Genomic DNA, 18,950 nt, shown 5'->3' on the forward strand with positions numbered 1-18,950 from the left:
CTTCAATTTTACTGCATCTGAGGGTTATGGAGATTAAATCATCTGTCAGAAAGCAGTGGGGTCTTCAAGACACCACCTCCAGCACCAATTTTAATGCATTTTGAGCATACACACCTGCATTCATAATAACATTTCACCTAAACACTGTCACACACACTCCAGGGGAAAAAAAAACAAAAACAAAAAGAAAAAAAAACAGGCAACAGTGGAGTGGCATTGTCCTTATGTAGTTCTTGGGTTTGCACCTGCTCTGTCTCAGTGGGGACTGTTGGTGTGGGGACAGCCATGGGGGCTCTGGCAACATTACAAGAGCAAGTCAAGTGGGTTGGGTGCTTTGTTGGTGTGGTGGTGTTTGTGTTGGGGCTTATTTGTTCTCTGCATGGTGGCCTATGGTTCACAGGATGTATGAACTCAGCTGGGTCCTGCTGGGGTACTTAGTCCTTTGTCGAATCAGGTGGGATAGCAATGGGCAATAGGGGAGTTTGGTTTAACGTATCTCTCCCAGTACCTTTCTGCCCTGGGGGCAACTTCTCCTGTGCTTCACTGTCAACCTGCCTCCGTGGTGGGGGTAAAGCTAGCAGGTGGGGGGTGCCTGGTGTCTGTCTGCCTGAGGCTGCCGTGGCCTCTGGGAGCTGCCTGCCTCTTGCTGCTCTTGAATGATGAGTGCTAAAATTTTCTACTCTACTCACCAGTGTAATGTCTTTGCAATTTCAGGTGACAAACTAACACACAAATCTATCCTACAGACATTCAAACTCATGCACCCATACAAATAATCTGAAAGACTGAAGGTAATAAAAACAAATTTTAATAGATTTTTTTGTTAATGCAGCCTGTTTAGTTTGATGATATATGAAATCCTAATTTAATAAAGTTAAGCAAGCAATTATGATGTCATCTCCAACTATCTTATTTTCTAAATCAAAGCTGCCCTTACTTGTGTATGCAATGAACTATTTCATAGGATATACCTTAAATTTAACAGCAGGACACGTGAAAAAAAAGAATGCTTAACAACAAAACATATACTTTGCTTTTCCTTCCAATTTGTCTGAATGGTGAGGTAAATGTAATTATGATAGTACATACATTTAAGTTTTAACGACAATGGCTGACAGGTGCATATTTCAATGCATATGCCCAGATGTCACATTTCTTCTCTGCGGTAACACTCTGCAAGTGTTAGATACACGTCAAACTCTAAACTTTTTATTCATTCTTTTGATTGGGAGGATATGTATGAAAAATGTCATGCTCTATGATAGTCAGCATCCAGTTCTTTGCAACTATCAGTGTAATAATCTATCATAAAACACTGCAATTTCCAGTTCATGCTTTATCACACTTACAGGTTGTGAAGGTAGCAGTGACGGGCTGGCTTCGACCCTGCTCTCTGAGCGCCACCAGGTTGACTGTATATTCCTCCCCAGGCCTTAGACCACTCTGAATAAATGAGGTGATGGTGCTGGGCAGCTGGGCTGTCATGCCGCCATCATTGTCCTTTAAAATAATAGACAAAAGTGATGAGGTAAGTTAATAATATTTCAACAGTGACATTACATAAGATGAAGAAGTCCACATAAAAATAACTTCTTACAAACAATTTACACAACCTATAAATATACAGAAAAATGTACTACAGTCTATGTTTTTTTACCTCTAAACTTTTGGATGGTTTAGCACATTAAATTCCCAAACCATATTACCAAGCAAAAAACTATGTGCAACAGTGATTTTTTTTTTCCAGGTCGTGTTCTGCAGAGGCAGCAGACTGTGCAATTCCAAAGTCCTGTCACTCATCAGTACAGAGGCCCCAGCTACATCCAGCTGTTCCCAAAGAGTCAATGTTGCAAATGCACTTCCTGCTGACAGATGTTTTACCTACTGCTGATCTGAGAACCCCAACCACCTGCACTTTGATGATTTTCATCACAGCAGAACATAAAGGATGTAGTAACTTTCTTTAAATACATTTCTAATCATAAATGTAATCTAGGTTTATCAGCAACACATAATCAAACTGGAATAAATATATTAATCATATAATTAAAAATGTATTTTAATTATATGGAAATATATTTCATATAATATATTCTGACTTTTATTGTCTGAATAACAATAAAGGTCAAAAAATGTAAACAGAATCATTGTCCATATCACAGAGTGGAGGAGTGTATGAATGTTTTGATATTATTTGATTTCTTTTTGTCTATTTACTCAAGTCCCTTCTCCACTGCCAAGTCTTACTGTAGCTAGTTAATGTCTAGTTTATTTTGGAGCATCTCCTTTGCAATCTGTTCCTCACTATTTTGGGTGTGAGTATGGGCAGGAACCTGGGCGGGCTGTGAGAGTACAGCAGCTCCGATGATTATGTTATTTGCTGCAACACTTTGCAAAGAGGAAACTTGAGGTTGTGGTTTTGATTAACTCAAATAAACCCAGATACAGTATTTCATCTTGTTTTACAAAAATTCATTGCTGGCCCAAACATAATGAAATAAAAATTAGTGACAACCATCCATCCATCCATTTTCTGTACACCCTTGTCCCTAATGGGGTCGGGAGGGAAAACATGAGGGAGAAAAAACATTCAACTTATATGCACCACAAATCTGGAACAAACTTCCAGAAAACTGCAAAACATCTTAAAACTGAGTTTCTTTAACTCAAGGCTAAAACCTTCGTTTGGAGAAACACTAAGAAAATGTAAAATTGATCAACATATGTGATGTGCATTGGTGATTTTGATGATTCGCATTTGATAAAATGTAATGTTTAATACTTGTTTCACAATTGGTGACTGTATGATGTTTTTATGATGTAGAGCACTTAGAACTGTGTTGATGCTGAAATATGCTCTATAAGCTTGACTTGACTTTAAATATAGTATGTTGTTTGAAAATGCAACAAGATAAATTATTTTCTACATATTATGTCTACAATTTGCAAACTGCATCCTGATCAAATGTATAATTGCAGAAAATGTATGAAAAATCGATGGATGAAAGTTTGAGTAATTTTTCATTTCTCGTGAATACTTGGTCTGTGATGTCAAAACATAAGCTTCGAGTTGAAGCATGCCTTTATATGGAGAAAAACTAAGAAAAAGAGTCCAAGTGCTAAGTTCAATCCATCTAAATCCCACGCATATGTAATATTTTTCATGTAGAAAAGTTGCACCAAAAAGCGGTTAACATTAGAGTCTCTTTCTTTTTCCCCTTCACAGTAACTGTATTTTTTCTCTTTTTGTTTTTAGTGCTGCTGGTTTGTGTATGTCACCACCAGGCAGCAAGAATATCATGAAACCTATCAGGGGAGCAGTAGCGTGGATAAAAGAAGAACCCAGTGACTTTCACTGTGATTGTGAGACAGAGCCGTTGCTGTGGCGGAGCACTTAATGCTCTGAGTGGTCCTCATGTTTTAAATGTCACTTGGTATTGCTGTGAGCCAAATAATGGAGAAACCATCCACCCCCACTGTCTTCCTCCATCAAAAGGCTTCTGAAAGACTGAGGTTAAAGGCAAACTTTTTGTGCATGTACACATAAAAAATGTTTTATTTACACAGAAATAAAATCAGTAATCTTAGCAGATTTAAAATGATGTATATGTTTTATGCAATTAAAGATGCAAAATAAACACACTTTCCCTTTACATTTTACTTGAAAATGATTCAGTGTCAACAGATGCTTTAGCAAGAAATACATGGAATCATGTTATGTTTCATTTTTTATAAATCCAATACGCACAATTATAGAATAATAAACTAAAAACTATAATATACTTTTACAAAATGAAATTTATAAAACTGACATTCTTACTGTTGGATGTTTTTACACACTGTACATGATCCTATCATTATACCTTAACTCCAACCTACAACGTGTACTGTGTATTTATGTTCTGTGCTCAAAAACTGCAACAAAATTGTTTTTAGTTTTCCTCACATGCACTGCAGTGTTGCTTTTCCTAACAATGGTGGTCTCAAAGCTCCCTCTTCTCTCCCCCGTGCCCCCTTCTCTATTTCCCCTTTCGAGAATTTTGTGTTACACAGGCCAAAGTATTAATGCCTACTTCTATTACGAGATTGTCAAAATTCACAATCCCCGCTGCTGGATTAAATCCACAGGGGGTGGGACTGCCAACCCTTAATATGATTTCCCCTGTGGTGGTAGAAAGAGACAGTGAGGAAAGATTGAGTGAAAGGAATGCACAGTGGAATGAAAAGGATGCAAGGTAGATAGAGAGAAAAGAGTTACAGATATCAAGCAAAAAGTGATGCATGGAAGGTATAATAATTAAGAAATCTGGGAAATTGTTTGACAGGGGATGGACACCAACGAGGTATTGAACTATGGAAAGACAGAAAAGAGGAGAATGGCTAAAACCAGTGAAATGATACTTCTTTCTTTAATACAGTAAAAACAAGCTAAACAAACAAAAAAATCCTCTTAGCATCAGATTTGGGGATTGGTGCCAGACCATAACAGAGGATATCTCTCTTGAGAACACCTTAAAGAAGAAAACCAATTACTGTGAGAGGGGAGATTAGAATTTGGAGTCTATATAAGGTTACAGTACTTCTCGCATTTTAGCTCAAAACCTGTCCTTGATATGATTTCACAAAGAAAAGGGGGAAGGGAGTAAGCTTGTTTATCCATCTAACAGCCAATGACCTTAACACAAGCCAGTTGTTTAATTACATTCAAGCTTGATGTTGTGCAGGCACTTAAACTTAAAGCGATAATGAAAGTTCTGTGTAAATTTTTTCTAAACTGAACTTCTTTCCTCAAGAACATTGCAAAATGGTGTGTAAAGAATTCCATGTGGAACCATTATACCTTGCTGCTTTCAGAATGTTCACCATTCAGGTTATCTGTACTATTTTATTCAGGGTGATGTGTTGACTTTTAGCTTTCATTGCAATAATTACAGTTCATATAAAGTCTATGAGGGGTTTTTTGTGATAAATGGCATAAACAGACTTGTAGAAGGCAGTCCTGTGTATGCATTGAATCATCCAAAGCGTCATCAAAACATTCTCAAACATGATTGCATATCACATTTCTTTTCTAAATATTATGCATCCCTAGTATGAAACATTGTGACCTACCTTGGGGATGAAGCTGATCTCCCATCCATCAAAGGAATAGTAAAATGGTTGCCATTGGACTTCCACTGATGTCTCTGTGATAAATTTGAAGACTAATCCATCTGGATTGGAGAGGTCTGGATACATAAAAAAAACATTTGTTTAGTAACACTCTGTTTCATTCTTGTACTTTACTACATTTTAGATTGATTGATTATCAATAAGGCTAAGTTAACTTTAGCTTTTCTTTATTCTTAAGGTGTAATTGTTTTTTGTCCATTCCAATCCAGAATCATGTCACTAAAATCAAAGTGTTCCATGGTCTGGATCCGAATACAGCTGGTACGTTTTGTAGTTGCAGACATGGTAACCAATGGCATGTCAAGTACCATTCTCTAGTTATTCCAGCTTCACAAATTGCATTTTCTTTTGAATAGTTTAGATATATACACAAAATATTCCTTAGATCGGCAACTTTCCGCAGATAACTTGGAGTCACAATCCATAAAAAAATCAACAAACAGGTTAATCTGCAAATACTGAACCGCAAAAAGGTAGTGATCCACTGCATGTCTACAGAAGCTTTAAACATCTGGAGTATAACATTTTAAAATAATTTTTTATTGCAAAATAGTTCATATTTGGTCAAATTGGATGAAGTGCTTTTAGGTAGTCAATTGGATTTAGGTCGATGCATGAACTACAATTTCTTGCACATTAAAATGCTAAAAATCAAAATCAGCTAACTATTGGACTTGCTTGTTGTTTTGTACTCATCATCTCCTAAACTTTGACTAATGTTCCTGGCCTTCAGAACGAAAGCACCATTGCAGTAGTAGGGTAGTGTTTCACAGTGATCTCCTTACCTAGACTTTCAGTTTAGGTTACGTTTACAGTCATACTATACACTTTCAGACAATGAATTGATGAGTGTTCTGTGAAATGTTCAAATCTTGTAATATTGTTTTAGAACCTAACCTAACTTTTATAGTTTTCACAAAAAAACTAATTTAGATTTTTTTATTGAGTTTAAATTATACACAAAATGACTATTAAATGACTTGGTGGTTTCTGAAGGGAACTGGTTGAGCTTAATTTTACCCAAGGCTTTACTTGTAAAGGAGCTGAGTGCACACTACACATTTCAGAATTATAATTATCTCTTAAATATTTTTGGAATAATTTTTATTGGTTTGTCTTATGAAATACCTGTAAAACATATTAAATCTTTTGGTAGTTAATGTGACAAATTTTGAAAGTGTTCCAGGGCATGAATACTTTAAGATTCTATACTTCCTACACAATAATCTATGATCATTTTGTTGTATAAATACATAATCTGCACTATAAATTCAGTAAACAAAATATATAATCATTACTCACCAGCACACAGTATTTCTGGAAGATATTAAAATGCCTTGTTCACCAGCAGCTATGCTCTAAACATCTCGATGGATAATCAAATTCTCTGTTTTATAATGCTATTTCAAGAAGACAACCCAATATATCACATCCTCACTGAAAAACGGTTCCATCAAGTTTAATTATTCTAAATTGACTTTATTACTCAAAATTTTACCATAACTGAAATAAAATTCACTTATCTGTGAAATTGAGGATGATTTTAGCAGCCTTGATGGGACTAATGGAAATATGTTTGTGCAGCCACACATCAGCTGCAATAATGAATAGGCTATTACTTACTTAGGGGGTTGATAAGTCTGCGCTCTTAGTAGGCATGAAAACAACTGGCATGCCTCCCCAGCAGATCCGCTGGCTTGCCATTAACACCTGCCAGCGTGTGTGTGACACTGAGCAGTTTTTACAGGTTATATCACAGCCAGACAGCATAAACAAGCAGGTCGTGATCTTGAACAAATTGGAAGTATTTTCGTTTTTTTTAAAGGGAGGTGTAAATGCATTTATATAACTGACATGAGACTGTCAGAATGTATTAATGGAAAACCTCTATAAAAAAGGAAAAGTACATTAGGTCTGGGACTAAACACATGAACTCCATCAACTGCCAGGTGATGTTTTTTTTGAAGATATAAACAAAGTACAGAACAAAACTTACACGTCCAAACAGTGAGACTGGAGGGAACGCTGATTGAGTTGTTGATGACAGCAAACACATTGATGTTGTACTCTATGCCTGCTTCAAGACCTGTGATAATCCAAGATGTTGTGTTTCCTGGGAGCCTCATTTCTAGCTGCACACCTGACAGAAGCAAAAAAATGACAAGGTGATGCACTTTTATCCCCCGTTGTTTTTGCAAGGCATTATGACACAACAGATGTTTGAAATGTTTTTTTTTTGTTTTTTTTTCTAGATTAAAGAGAGTTCTCTCCTTACCTCCAGGGCTGCTTGGGGTGTAGGTCACTAAGAAATCTGTCACCATAATGGACCCTTCCCACTCCAGCTCGATAGTACGATCTGTAACTCCACGTGCATTTAAATTCATGGCAGGTGCCACTATTGAAACAAACACACAAAACCCCCCCAAAATTATTCTTGTGCTTTACCAAAGATTAAACCTTCAAACTATAAGAATCCATAAAGTTAAAAAAGTCTTAAAGACTGCAAGTGTAAGAAAAAAAACCTTTTAATTTTAAATAAATCTGTTATCTTTGTAATTGAAAACAAAACCAGACTCAGTCACATCCTTGTTTTTTGAGCAAGTTAGTCCATGAAAAATAAATGTATGGCATAAGCAGGCCAATATGTGCATTACATTACTTTCTTTTTAACACTTTCACAATCTGCAAATTGTTTGCCAGAGGTTTAAGAAAATACCGTCACATGCATGAGGCATGTTTAAAGCTATACCACAAATTCACACACTACTGCTCTCCGGACTATCTCCACACATCGTCAAAAAATAAGGAAGACAGACAATAAAGAATTTTGGGATTAAGTAATAAAAAAAACCAATAAGATAACTGCTGGCGGGATGTGCTGTGGTGGCGCAGGGGTTAAGCACAACACACATATGGAGGCCTTAGTCCGTTACGCGGCTGTCGCAGGTTCAATTCCTGGCCTGGCGACCTTTGCTGCATGTCTTCCCCTTCTCTCATGACCCACTTTCCTGTCAATTAACTATCAAATAAAGGCCACTAGAGCCAATAAAACCTTAAAAAAACAAGATAACTGCTGGCAACTGCAGGATTTGAACAAGTGGGTGTTAATTGCATGCCTAATATTTTTTTATGAGGTGACTATCTTATAAGTAGAAAATCTGGCCAGAGAACACTAGAAGTTGAAAAAGAGTTAAATGACAGCTAAAAACTGTTCTAAGTGCTTGGATAAAAGAAAACTGGATGTTTCCTTCTTCTTAAAGGCATTCAGGACAAGTCAGAACAACCTTAATTGACCCATTAGTGTGACATTTTAAAAACCTGATATTCCCAACCAATATTCAAAAAAGTCTAGGTCTCTTCTATTTAAGTGTTATGGTTATTATGTTCTGGATATATGAGAATCTTTTCTAACGTTTTAACTTTCCTTCAAAATGAAACTCTGTGTTATTATAAGTCCACATTAGCTGATCCCACAGACTGAAGCTGAACGTTAGTTCAAAAGGAAAACTCATTTGTACCATCTTAAAGAACTTCAGTGTCAACAATGCCATTGCAGTTAATGGATAGGTTATTTTATGAACTATTAAAATGCTTGCATTGAGTAGTCTTTAGGACATTTTTTTTTCTTTTTTTTGTCCACACATATGATTGGCGCACAATCAGTAAAGGGCCTGATAGAAACACGTAGTGATAATGACATATGTAAAGAACTGCTTTTCCTTTTATTTCACTTACACTCAGTAGCATGTGTTTTACATGATAGATAGATAGATAGATAGATAGATAGATAGATAGATAGATAGATAGATAGATAGATAGATAGATAGATAGATAGATAGATAGATAGATAGATAGATAGATAGATAGATAGATAGATAGATAGATAGATAGATAAAAAGAAAGAAACTTTATTCATCCCTTTAGGATTTATCCTCAGGGGAATTGTAGTTCAGTCTCCCACACTTCACTAATACATAAAATACTCAATATTTTTTTACATTAACTTTTTTTTTAACATTAACATTCTATAGTCCCTCAATTTTTATTGTACTCCTGTTAGCCCTCCTTCCAACCTCCAGTGAGGAGTTGAAGAGTTTCTTTGCATGAGGGACAAAGGAGTTCCTTAGTCTGTTGGTCCAGCACTTTAGAAGAAGCAGTCTCCCACTGATTCTGCTTTCCTGGCTGCTGATGACAGTGTGCAGAGGGTGGCTGGTGTTGTCCATAACAGCTTCAAGTTTCAGTAATGTTCTTCTCTCTGCCACTGCTGCCAGAGAGTCCAGCCTTGTGCCAACCACTGAGCCGGCCCTCCTGATTTGCTTCTCCAGCTTGAAAACGTCTGCCTTAGAGATGCTTCCACCCCAGCACACCACAGCATATAACAGGTTGTTGGCGACAATAGACTGGTAAAATAACCCCAGTAGCTTTCCACAGATGTTAAAAGATCTCAGCCTCCTCAGGTAGTACATCTTGGTCTGAGCCTTCTTATAAAGCTGCTTGGTGTTGCTTGTCCAGTCCAGCTTGTTATCCAGCCACAGGCCAAGATATTTATAGGCAGTGAAGTCAGATCACTTTTTTCAGTAACAAGTAATCTATTTGCTATTTCAAATCCAGTAGTCGGATTACAGTTACTTATCGAAATCACTTTGCGTTACTATTTTCTTTTGTAATTTAATTTTATTTCCTTTACGTGTCTTGGGGAGTGATTGTCGTTTCTATGTGACAGTATCAGCAGCGACAGAAATGTAAACAATGGAGGATAGAGGGAGATGCGCATTTTGTTGCTGATGAAACAGGAACTATTTTGAGTTTCGCTCTCCAAGTTAGATTATTATAAGCAGCTTTGGGCTTTTTTTATTTATTTTTTTCTTCCTAAAGTCGCTTGTAGATTTAATGAGTCGCGGGTTGCGGTTTTTGGCCTTGCAAATAAGCAGACATAAAACCCAGAATTTGTCTGACACCCAGTTAGTTTTTGTCAGGCTGTCCCTGTTTATCATTTCCCTGATGATCCATCCCGCTGTGTCTTTGTTAATGTCAAGCTAATATATTACCTGTGAATGACGTCGAGCACTGAGTTGTGCTACAACAAACTGCAAACATCGAGACTAATATGAACAGTGCAGTAAAACGTGAAAACAGCCACGAATGAACGAGTCCGTAAAGTTGTGCAACTAAACGCCGTTATAATTATTGATATTAAGATAAGTGTCACAAATCTGTGCAGCGGGACATCTGAGTTGTGGAGCGGCAGACAATACTGGAACACAGAAAAACACACACAAATTACAAAAGTTTTTTTTTTTGTACTGTTGTAACCATTAACAATCTCCCCTTCAGTTCAACCATATAAGTGGAGACACATTGTTGACATTACCATTGTAAAATAACTAGCAAGGTTAAGGTTTGGCAAAGCTCAATGCAATTTTCACAGGTGGTGGAGCATTGCTGTTAGCAGCTGCTGAAAGTAACTAAAAAGTTACTGTTAATGTAACTTAGTTACTGTCCAACTCAAGTAATCAGTAATCTAAATTACTTTTTCTAGGAGTAATCAGTAATCCGACTAAAGTTACTTTTTCAAAGTAACTATGCCATCACTGTTTTAAGTCTACATGACCTCCACTTCCTCCCCTCCTATCAGAACTGGTCCTCTGTCCCTCCTGAAGTCAATGACCAGTTCCTTTGTCTTGGAAGTGTTGTATATCACCATTTCCAATTTGCCTCTATTTACCATGTAAACAATCTTTTTTTTCAGTAAAAATAATGAGCTAATTCAAACATCAAAACTGTGTAAAGCTTCACCTGAAGGCGTTCATCTGTCTAACAGCAAAAGTAATGTTACTCAGAATCATTGAACACGATGTAATCTATTTAAGTATTCATTGAGTGTTTTCACATATAGACAGTTTTTCTCCCCTCTCAACTTGTTTCAGTATTAAAATAAGTGAACAATGAGTACATCGGACACTGACACTATGCTGAAATATTAAAACCACTCATAGATAAAATTCTTCTCCTTCCAGTCTAGTTCCTTTTGTCATAACAGCTAATGATGAGAGAAAAAGCAAGCTCATTTTTCTAAATGCACTTTTGTGTAATAGCCTTTTTGTACAGTACATATTATGATTGATCAGTCAAACCACTCTCAATACATCTGACTAGAAAACATAAATAAATAAATTGCTGTAAATGAGGGTTGTAAAGCTTTCGAACACATCAGATCCTGTAGCAAATAAGATTTGTGAATACAATAAATGTAAATGCTATGTGCATTAATGGCTTAGCCCAAAGCAGGTCTCCACACTTTAAATTAGCACAAAAAAACATTAGCGATGCCTGATAAACACTCGGCTGCAGCAGCTCACTGGCTCAGTTTCAATCACTCATAACACAAAATGAAATCAAAGGCCACATTTGTTTGGCTACTCTCGACTTCTGTGCCAGATTCAGCACACATTCAGAAGCCTCCAATAAAAGAGAGCATAAACATTGTCGTAATTAAAGGCACTTCACATTGCTTGCTAAATATCTTTCATTTCACCACTTTACTGATACTGAACATTCCCACAAGTAAAAGACCTTTGCACTTGTAGTGAGAGGCAAGATTTTCTAGCCATAAACCAGACCGACAGCTACGAATGTAAATGTGGAGGCATATGCAGGAGTGTTTACAGCTTCCCCTGCCACAATGAACAAAAGCGAGGCTGGGGAGACAAGTGAAGGACGTACACAGGAAGTCCTTCAGTGAACATGAACAGTTCAAGTCAGAGACACACAGAGGACAGAGTAGACTAGGAAAAGTGGATGGAGAGTGTGCGTGAGAGGAGTAAATAATTAATCCTGAAAGATGATCAAGTGAGTGATAAAGACAAGAAGCGTGAAGCAGACACAGGTAAGGGGCCAATGAGTGTAATGGTGTGATAAACAACCTTTCACCTCTGCAACACATGACACCATGCAATAAGGCCTCCTCTGGGAATTCTTGGGACATTTCAGAAGCTATTTCAACTGCTTTCCCACGTGCCTGACAGATGGGCACATGCTGTGCAGCAGCTTGTTTATTTTAAAGCAGTGTGGACAACTTCTCCAACATTTGCAACAAGATTTATTTCAGCAGCCCAACTCAACTTGGTTGGGTACAGGAAGAAAATAAAAATCCAAGGGGAAGCAACAGAAGTCCAGAGGAAAGACGAACAGTGATGAAATAAGGTCAGCCTCCAGGCAAAGTGAGTCATTCACTCAAAAATAAAGACATAAATCAAGATGAAAGACAGGAGCAGAGTTCCTGTGAATGTAAAATTTGTCCTGAAGCTAAACTTTGTACATTTTCTATAAAGAGTAATGCAATATTCACAAACATCATTGAGCCTTTATTAATATTTGAATATGATACAGGTGCAAGAAAGGTTTCAACATACCAGCAAAGACAGTAAATAAATACACCACAAGCAGTGTAATGGGAAAGCCACCAGAAACATCCATCCATCCATCCATTTTCCGTTCACCCTTGTCCCTAATGGGGTCGGGAGGGTTGCCGGTGCCCATCTCCAGCTACGTTCCGGGCGAGAGGCGGGGTACACCTTGGACAGGTCGCCAGCCTGTCGCAGGGCAACACAGAGACATACAGGACAAACAACCATGCACACACACACTCACACCTAGGGAGAATTTAGAGAAACCAATTGACCTGACAGTCATGTTTTTGGACTGTGGGAGGAAGCCGGAGTACCCGGAGAGAACCCACGCACGCACAGGGAGAACATGCAAACTCCATGCAGAAAGACCCCGGCCGGGAATCGAACCCAGGACCTTCTTGCTGCAAGGCAACAGTGCTACCAACTGCGCCACTGTGCAGCCCACAGTTGATCAATTATATGTTATATAAAGGTGGAGTTACACAATATTATGCCTTTTAATTTATTACAGTTCTTAATGTTTTACTTTAGTATAAAAAGAAATCGGCACCGTTTATCCAAATTGCGTCTTTTGTGATTAAATTCAAAAGAGCGATAGACTGAAGGTCATTTCAGCATCTTGTGATAACTCCTGAGTCTCATTAGGTGTAATCAGCAGAAAGAATGAACCTAACAACAAAGGTCATTCCATCATCAGAGGCTCCATTGTGTAATTAACTTCTATTACCTGATTGAGTTAAGACCTTTATGCGGTGGTCTGAGAAGGTTTTGCTCCCTTACGGATTTCTTTTATTTTTGCATGTTTGTCACACACAAGTGTTTCAAATTGTCAAATAAATTTCAATATCAGACAAACATAACCTGAGAAAGAAAGTTAGTGTCTTCCTATAGCTTTTTTCCACCTGAGAGAAGGAAATCATCATTTAAATTTTTTTAAACATTTTTATCTAATGTTAATGTTAATTTGATGATCTGAAACACTAAAGTACAACAACTGTTTCAGAAAATATGGAAAATATTATATGCCACCCGCATATAAAAATAGGAAGTAGTTTAAAACATTTTTTTTAACAGTAGCTGTTGTTACAATGCACATGATTAATGTTAATTTATTTCTCTGATAAGTTTAAAATTAATCTTCTCATAATTACAATATTGCAACTTAGAGAAACAATCTGTTGCTGCACTCACATTTATTTTTACTTTTAACAATCAGTACTGTATATGTAAATGAAAAAATGAATGCATTGTAAAATGCACCGCTATCCAGTCCTTTTCAGCTTTTCCATGTGTGAGATAAAAATACAATAATTAATAAAATAAAAAGGGTTTTTATAAGTAGTGCTGTTGCTTAAAACCACTAATCCCTAGTTACAGCAACACCTTTATTGCATGAAACATTTAAAAATACTTCTTTTTTAGTTAAGCAGCACAAATAATGTTAACACAAGCAGAGGCCAAGGAGGAAAAGAAAATTGGGATAAGAATCAAGCCTGGAACTACAGCTATTCTTTTGACCATCATAATTTTGGCTCTTGTCCAGTCCTGAGAAAATGGAGTGGATGAGGTGGAACTTTTGCTACAGGAAAAAGAAATCAGCAGCTATTGTCCCCACCACTCTGCAGAGACTTGACCCTGTCACAACTCAATGGGCAGTAAGTCTTTCACGCCAACAAAATACAGGTAGGTGAAGCTAATGTCTTGATAGAATAAAATTCTGTATCAACATGAACATAAGGTTCTGATGATTAAGCATAATCACGCAGGCCTGTAAAATGACTTGTATTTTAACAAGTCAGAGGACTACAAAGCGCTTCACACTATATTCTCCCATTCACATTCACATGATGGTGGTAAGCTTTTGGTTTGTCGCCACAAATGTTTTGGGGCAGTTTGACAGAAGCGAGGCTGGAGCCAGAGCTGATGGCAGCCCCCACCATCAGCGCTGGTGGTGGCTGCTGACCACCACCAGCAGCCAAGGTGAGTGAATCGTCTTTCTCAAGGACAGAGCGGGGACTGGAACCAGCAAGTCACAAATTACAGGACAAACTCCAACTTTCTGAGCCACCATCGCCATTCCAAGTATAGACAGTGCTTGGAGATCAAAAACAGTATGACTTAGCAAAGGGTATTTTAACTAAATGCTATTAAAACAGAGATTCAAATACAGGAATCAATACATGCATGTCAGTTTTGGTAGATTGCTACACAAAAACTATTTAAGTGTTTATCACAATAGGAGGAACCTTTTAAGGGTTTAGACATCATTTTGACAGAAGGTATAGTTTTAGTCTAAACCAAATACATTCAAGGCGTTATCACAATTAACATGTTTAGTCTGCTTAAAACAAATTCTGGTTCATTCCGACCTTGGTGCGTTTTTGTAGATGTGAACAGAACAATCACACTAAGACGGGGATCCCCATACCACCTCCTTGCACCAGTTTTGGGACAGTTGCAAACAGACTCTAGATCAGTTCGTATTGGGAGTGAATGCAATCTGATCCTGATGCAACACACCTACCAGGTCAATGCACAAAGCTTGAGTCAAAAATCTATCTGTAACAAGGTTTGCATTGCATTGTGGGATACGGTAGAGTAAACAAATTAATAAACACATGCAGTGTGTCTTCTTTCTAATCTCAGATGTGTTTGTTGAACAGTAAACAGTAACAACAATGATTTCAAAGACCTCCACACAGTCGCCGGACCAAAATCCAGTAGAGCACCTTTGGGATATTGTGGAACAGGAGATTTGCATCATGGACTTGCAGGCAAAATGTGGCTCCAACCCTATCAAGGTGAATCTAATAAAATTACTGGTGAATAATATGTTCTCAGATGGGTTGCCTGCATAAATGTCAGCTCATATGTAATTCTGCCTTCACACTCTGATTAAACCCTGAGAAAAATCTCTCTTCATTGATATGATATATTAATATTTTCATGTCTCAAAACATCTTAGATGATACTCTTACATTTTTGCTTCATTTAGTATGCTGCCATCTGCGAATACACAAATTAGCCCCGGCTCTCATCCCCTTCCTGGCCCAGTAACATCCACATCTTTCCCTCTTCTCAACCTCTCCTTACTGATTAAAGAGAACAGCAGGTTAAGCCTACAGTTTAGGAGCATAGAGACACATACACAGTTATACAAGAAGCAGATCCGGCAGAGAGGTTTGATGTTGCATGGCTTCCTTTACTGGCTCACATTTAATAAAATGTGGTTTAAAGACCAGATATCATAACATCCTACAGCAGAAAAAAGTTTAAAAAAATAATAATGACAGTGTAAAAAATAAATAAATTGAAATAAGACTTTTTGGATGGGATCTCAACTAAAGGGTGAGCTTCATAACAAAATTATACAAAACATCTTTTACTGTTTGCCAAGTTTTTAGGTTTTTTTGTAATTTCCCGGTTTATCCTCCTCTATAGTTTATTTTTTATATAATCTAAATTAAATATATTTCATTCAGAGGGAGCCTTTCAAGTTTTTGTGTTTCCATTCAGGTCTCTACTGCTGAAACAAAGTACTAAAACAAATAAAAACACTGCCGTTTTTTGGCAATAAGTTCATGTTTAGTCAGTGTCATGAAAATGAGCTTTTTAAAAAAACCTCAATTGACAGGCATTGTCCCTCACTTGCAACCCCAATAGAGCCCAGCCCTTCACCTAGCAACCCGAGTGGAGCTCTACCCTCTTCGTTATTAGAAGACAAGCTAATAATGTCTCCTGGATTTACAGCTGTATGTGCTGTATAATGCTTCTGGAAAAGACAAGTGTTCTGTTGTCAGCTGAAATGCAATAGTGTTCATATCCATTCTCCCAGTCTTGAAAAACAGAGCTGTGTGGTTTAATTAAAGTTTATGTTTCTATAAACATTGTTTATGCGCATTTTGAAGTATCATGTTCAAGTTGATGAAAATGCCAAAACTTGAAATAATTTCCTCAGTTTTGCAAAAACGTTTTTACGCTCTGTTGAAGTGGTTCTTGGCTTTTCCAAAAAAGGAGATACAGAGCTAAAGGAGAGATGGAAACACATTTCTAGAATAAGTTCTGACGTAGAGCTCTGATGATTAGTTTCATTTTTCAAATTCTGCACTCTGCAGTCTCCAATATTGCTAAAATACAGCCAGATTATGCTTCTCTTTCACTTTTTGCTAATTTCTTTACTTTTTCAATATACATTTCACTTAAATCTGGTTTCACATCCCTTTGCACACATTGTCTTTGGATTGGAGAAGCTTCCCTTCCCCTCTTTGTTTCACAATATGCTATGATTCTAGTCATTCTTAGCATGAGATTTGCTGCATGACCTGTTAAAGTCTACTTACATGGATTCTTAGCTGAGTAGAACAGAAGCAGCTAAAGACATTGTTCTATTATTATTATTTCAACCAATAAAATGCTAGATTTTTAATCTGTGCCATGTATTAGTACAAGTGTGCTGATCCCATTAGTAAATAAATCAATAACTACTCTCTCAAGTCATTTCTCCCTCATGTTTACTCAAAATAATTAGCTTGAGCACAACTCATTTTTTTCCCGGTGTTCATTTTCTTTATAGAGAAACACAAACAAGCAAGGCTCAATTTTTTAATAGGTATTTACAGGTGCGATGAGGGCTTATGATTTAAAAAATAAATAAATAAAACTATTACATGCCTATACCCTTTTTTACAAGATGTCATTGAAAAACTGGGGAATGCCTTTTACCTAGGTACCCAGTGCTATTTTTCTCCAGAAGAATGGGTACACAAAATTTTCACATAAAAATGTATGTGCAGTTTCTGACCCCATGACTAAAAATATCCAATTTAAATTCAACAGTCTCCATTATTTCAAATACTGAGAGAATATAGGCCACCATAATTGAAGAAAAAATGCCTGCCGTTTTTCTTCGGTTCCTGATAACATGAAACACTTAAGCCTGTCACCCTGTGCTCCTCTGGTTATTGAACTGCCACGTTTTGTATTCAACAAACTCACCCCTACAAGCAGTGGCTAATTACAAAAAAAAAAAAAAAGTAATCCGTCCCTCTCACTTGGTATAGATATTAAATAAGGGGAAATGGAATGGATGAATCAGCCTTAGAAATACCATTTTCCCTTCCTGATTTTTTTATCGCTTGCTCCCCTATCTGTCCCCATCCATCATTTTGTTGACAGGTAACTCAAATGGCAGAGGAGGATGTGATATTTTGGCACTGAGGCCTGGCTTTGAACAAAGGCAAGCACAGCTCAGAAACTGTCTCAGCTGCAGTTAATGTGACAGTTGGCTCCCCAGATGAATGTGACTTTTGACAAATGAACATCGTTAGACCTTCTGCTGTCCAGCAAGTCATGCACCCCCACTACTTGCATTTGCAGCACAAAAAGGTTTATTTCACAGCCCTACATACAGTATATGCTAACAATGGTGGAGCTGAAGTCTGTAATCTTCCCACCTCAAGCTTGTGGAATCTGTTTATATCTGTTTATATCGTCAATAATATTGTGTTGTCTGCCTCATGTTTTCTGCTTGGCATACTTGTTTATTTTTTGTCTGTTTGTTTGTTTTTGTTAATCTGTTAAATTTTTCTTTCTTTCTGCATAAAACACAAAACACAGTAGGTTTTTTCTCTGTTTTTCTGAGAAATTAATTCAATAGATGTTAATGGAAATATATTTTTTAAACTTGAGGCATGCTAAGATCTTCAAATCTCTTATCATAGTCACAAACAAGATTAAAGTTTAAGAAATAAAATTCTACCTACACTGTAAATTTAAATAATCAACAACAGAGCAAAGGCCAAAATCATTCATTCATTCAAAATAATTGAAACTGCTATTTTTCTAGTGCAACATGATCTGAATAGATTTTACTTTGTGCAGTACTAGTGAGGCTAAAGGTAAGAGCTCACTTAAAAGAGAAAAGCGGCATTATTCAGATATTTCTCTTCTTTTTGGTGAGCTAAACACTGGAATATTGAGAAGACTGATAAATTCAAGACTAAAAAGCATGGCTCATGGGCTCAGATCTTTAAAAACAATTCTCGACTACTTTCCAAATCGATACACATGGTATCAATTCAAAACATTTTTATGATAAATTAATCTCTTTAAATTGTGAGTCTTTTCAATTTAGTTTTCCTTTTTTCTTGGTCACCCACTCTTGTATGATATCTATTGGTTTTCTAGCCAATTATATTTAAAATGTCAAACGATTAATTAAGCCACGTCAGTAAAGAAAGTTAGTTAAAACACCTGTAAGCTTCAGTCACTGACTTCACTTATAACAAAAGAAGTATTTTTATATTGTTTCTTTTGCCTTCTCGACAACTCCAACTGAAGAAAAACTGAACACTCATGGTAAAACCTGGT

General features: G+C 36.9%; 1 protein-coding gene across 6 annotated transcripts in view; it reads right to left on the reverse strand.

Annotated features, from left to right (window-relative positions):
- Positions 1–18,950, reverse strand: part of tnr (tenascin R (restrictin, janusin)) — a 167,287-nt gene that overhangs the window by 49,700 nt on the left and 98,637 nt on the right. For all 6 annotated transcript variants that reach the window (XM_028021451.1, XM_028021450.1, XM_028021449.1 and 3 more), the window contains 4 exons: positions 7,448–7,567; positions 7,169–7,312; positions 5,113–5,228; positions 1,350–1,500 (listed from right to left, as the gene is read on the reverse strand). In XM_028021451.1, the coding sequence (XP_027877252.1) occupies positions 1,350–1,500; positions 5,113–5,228; positions 7,169–7,312; positions 7,448–7,567 (531 nt within the window). The remainder of the gene's footprint in view (positions 1–1,349; positions 1,501–5,112; positions 5,229–7,168; positions 7,313–7,447; positions 7,568–18,950) is intronic.

The sequence above is a fragment of the Xiphophorus couchianus genome, chromosome 6 (genome assembly GCF_001444195.1).
Source record: "Xiphophorus couchianus chromosome 6, X_couchianus-1.0, whole genome shotgun sequence".
Taxonomy (NCBI): Eukaryota; Metazoa; Chordata; class Actinopteri; order Cyprinodontiformes; family Poeciliidae; genus Xiphophorus; species Xiphophorus couchianus.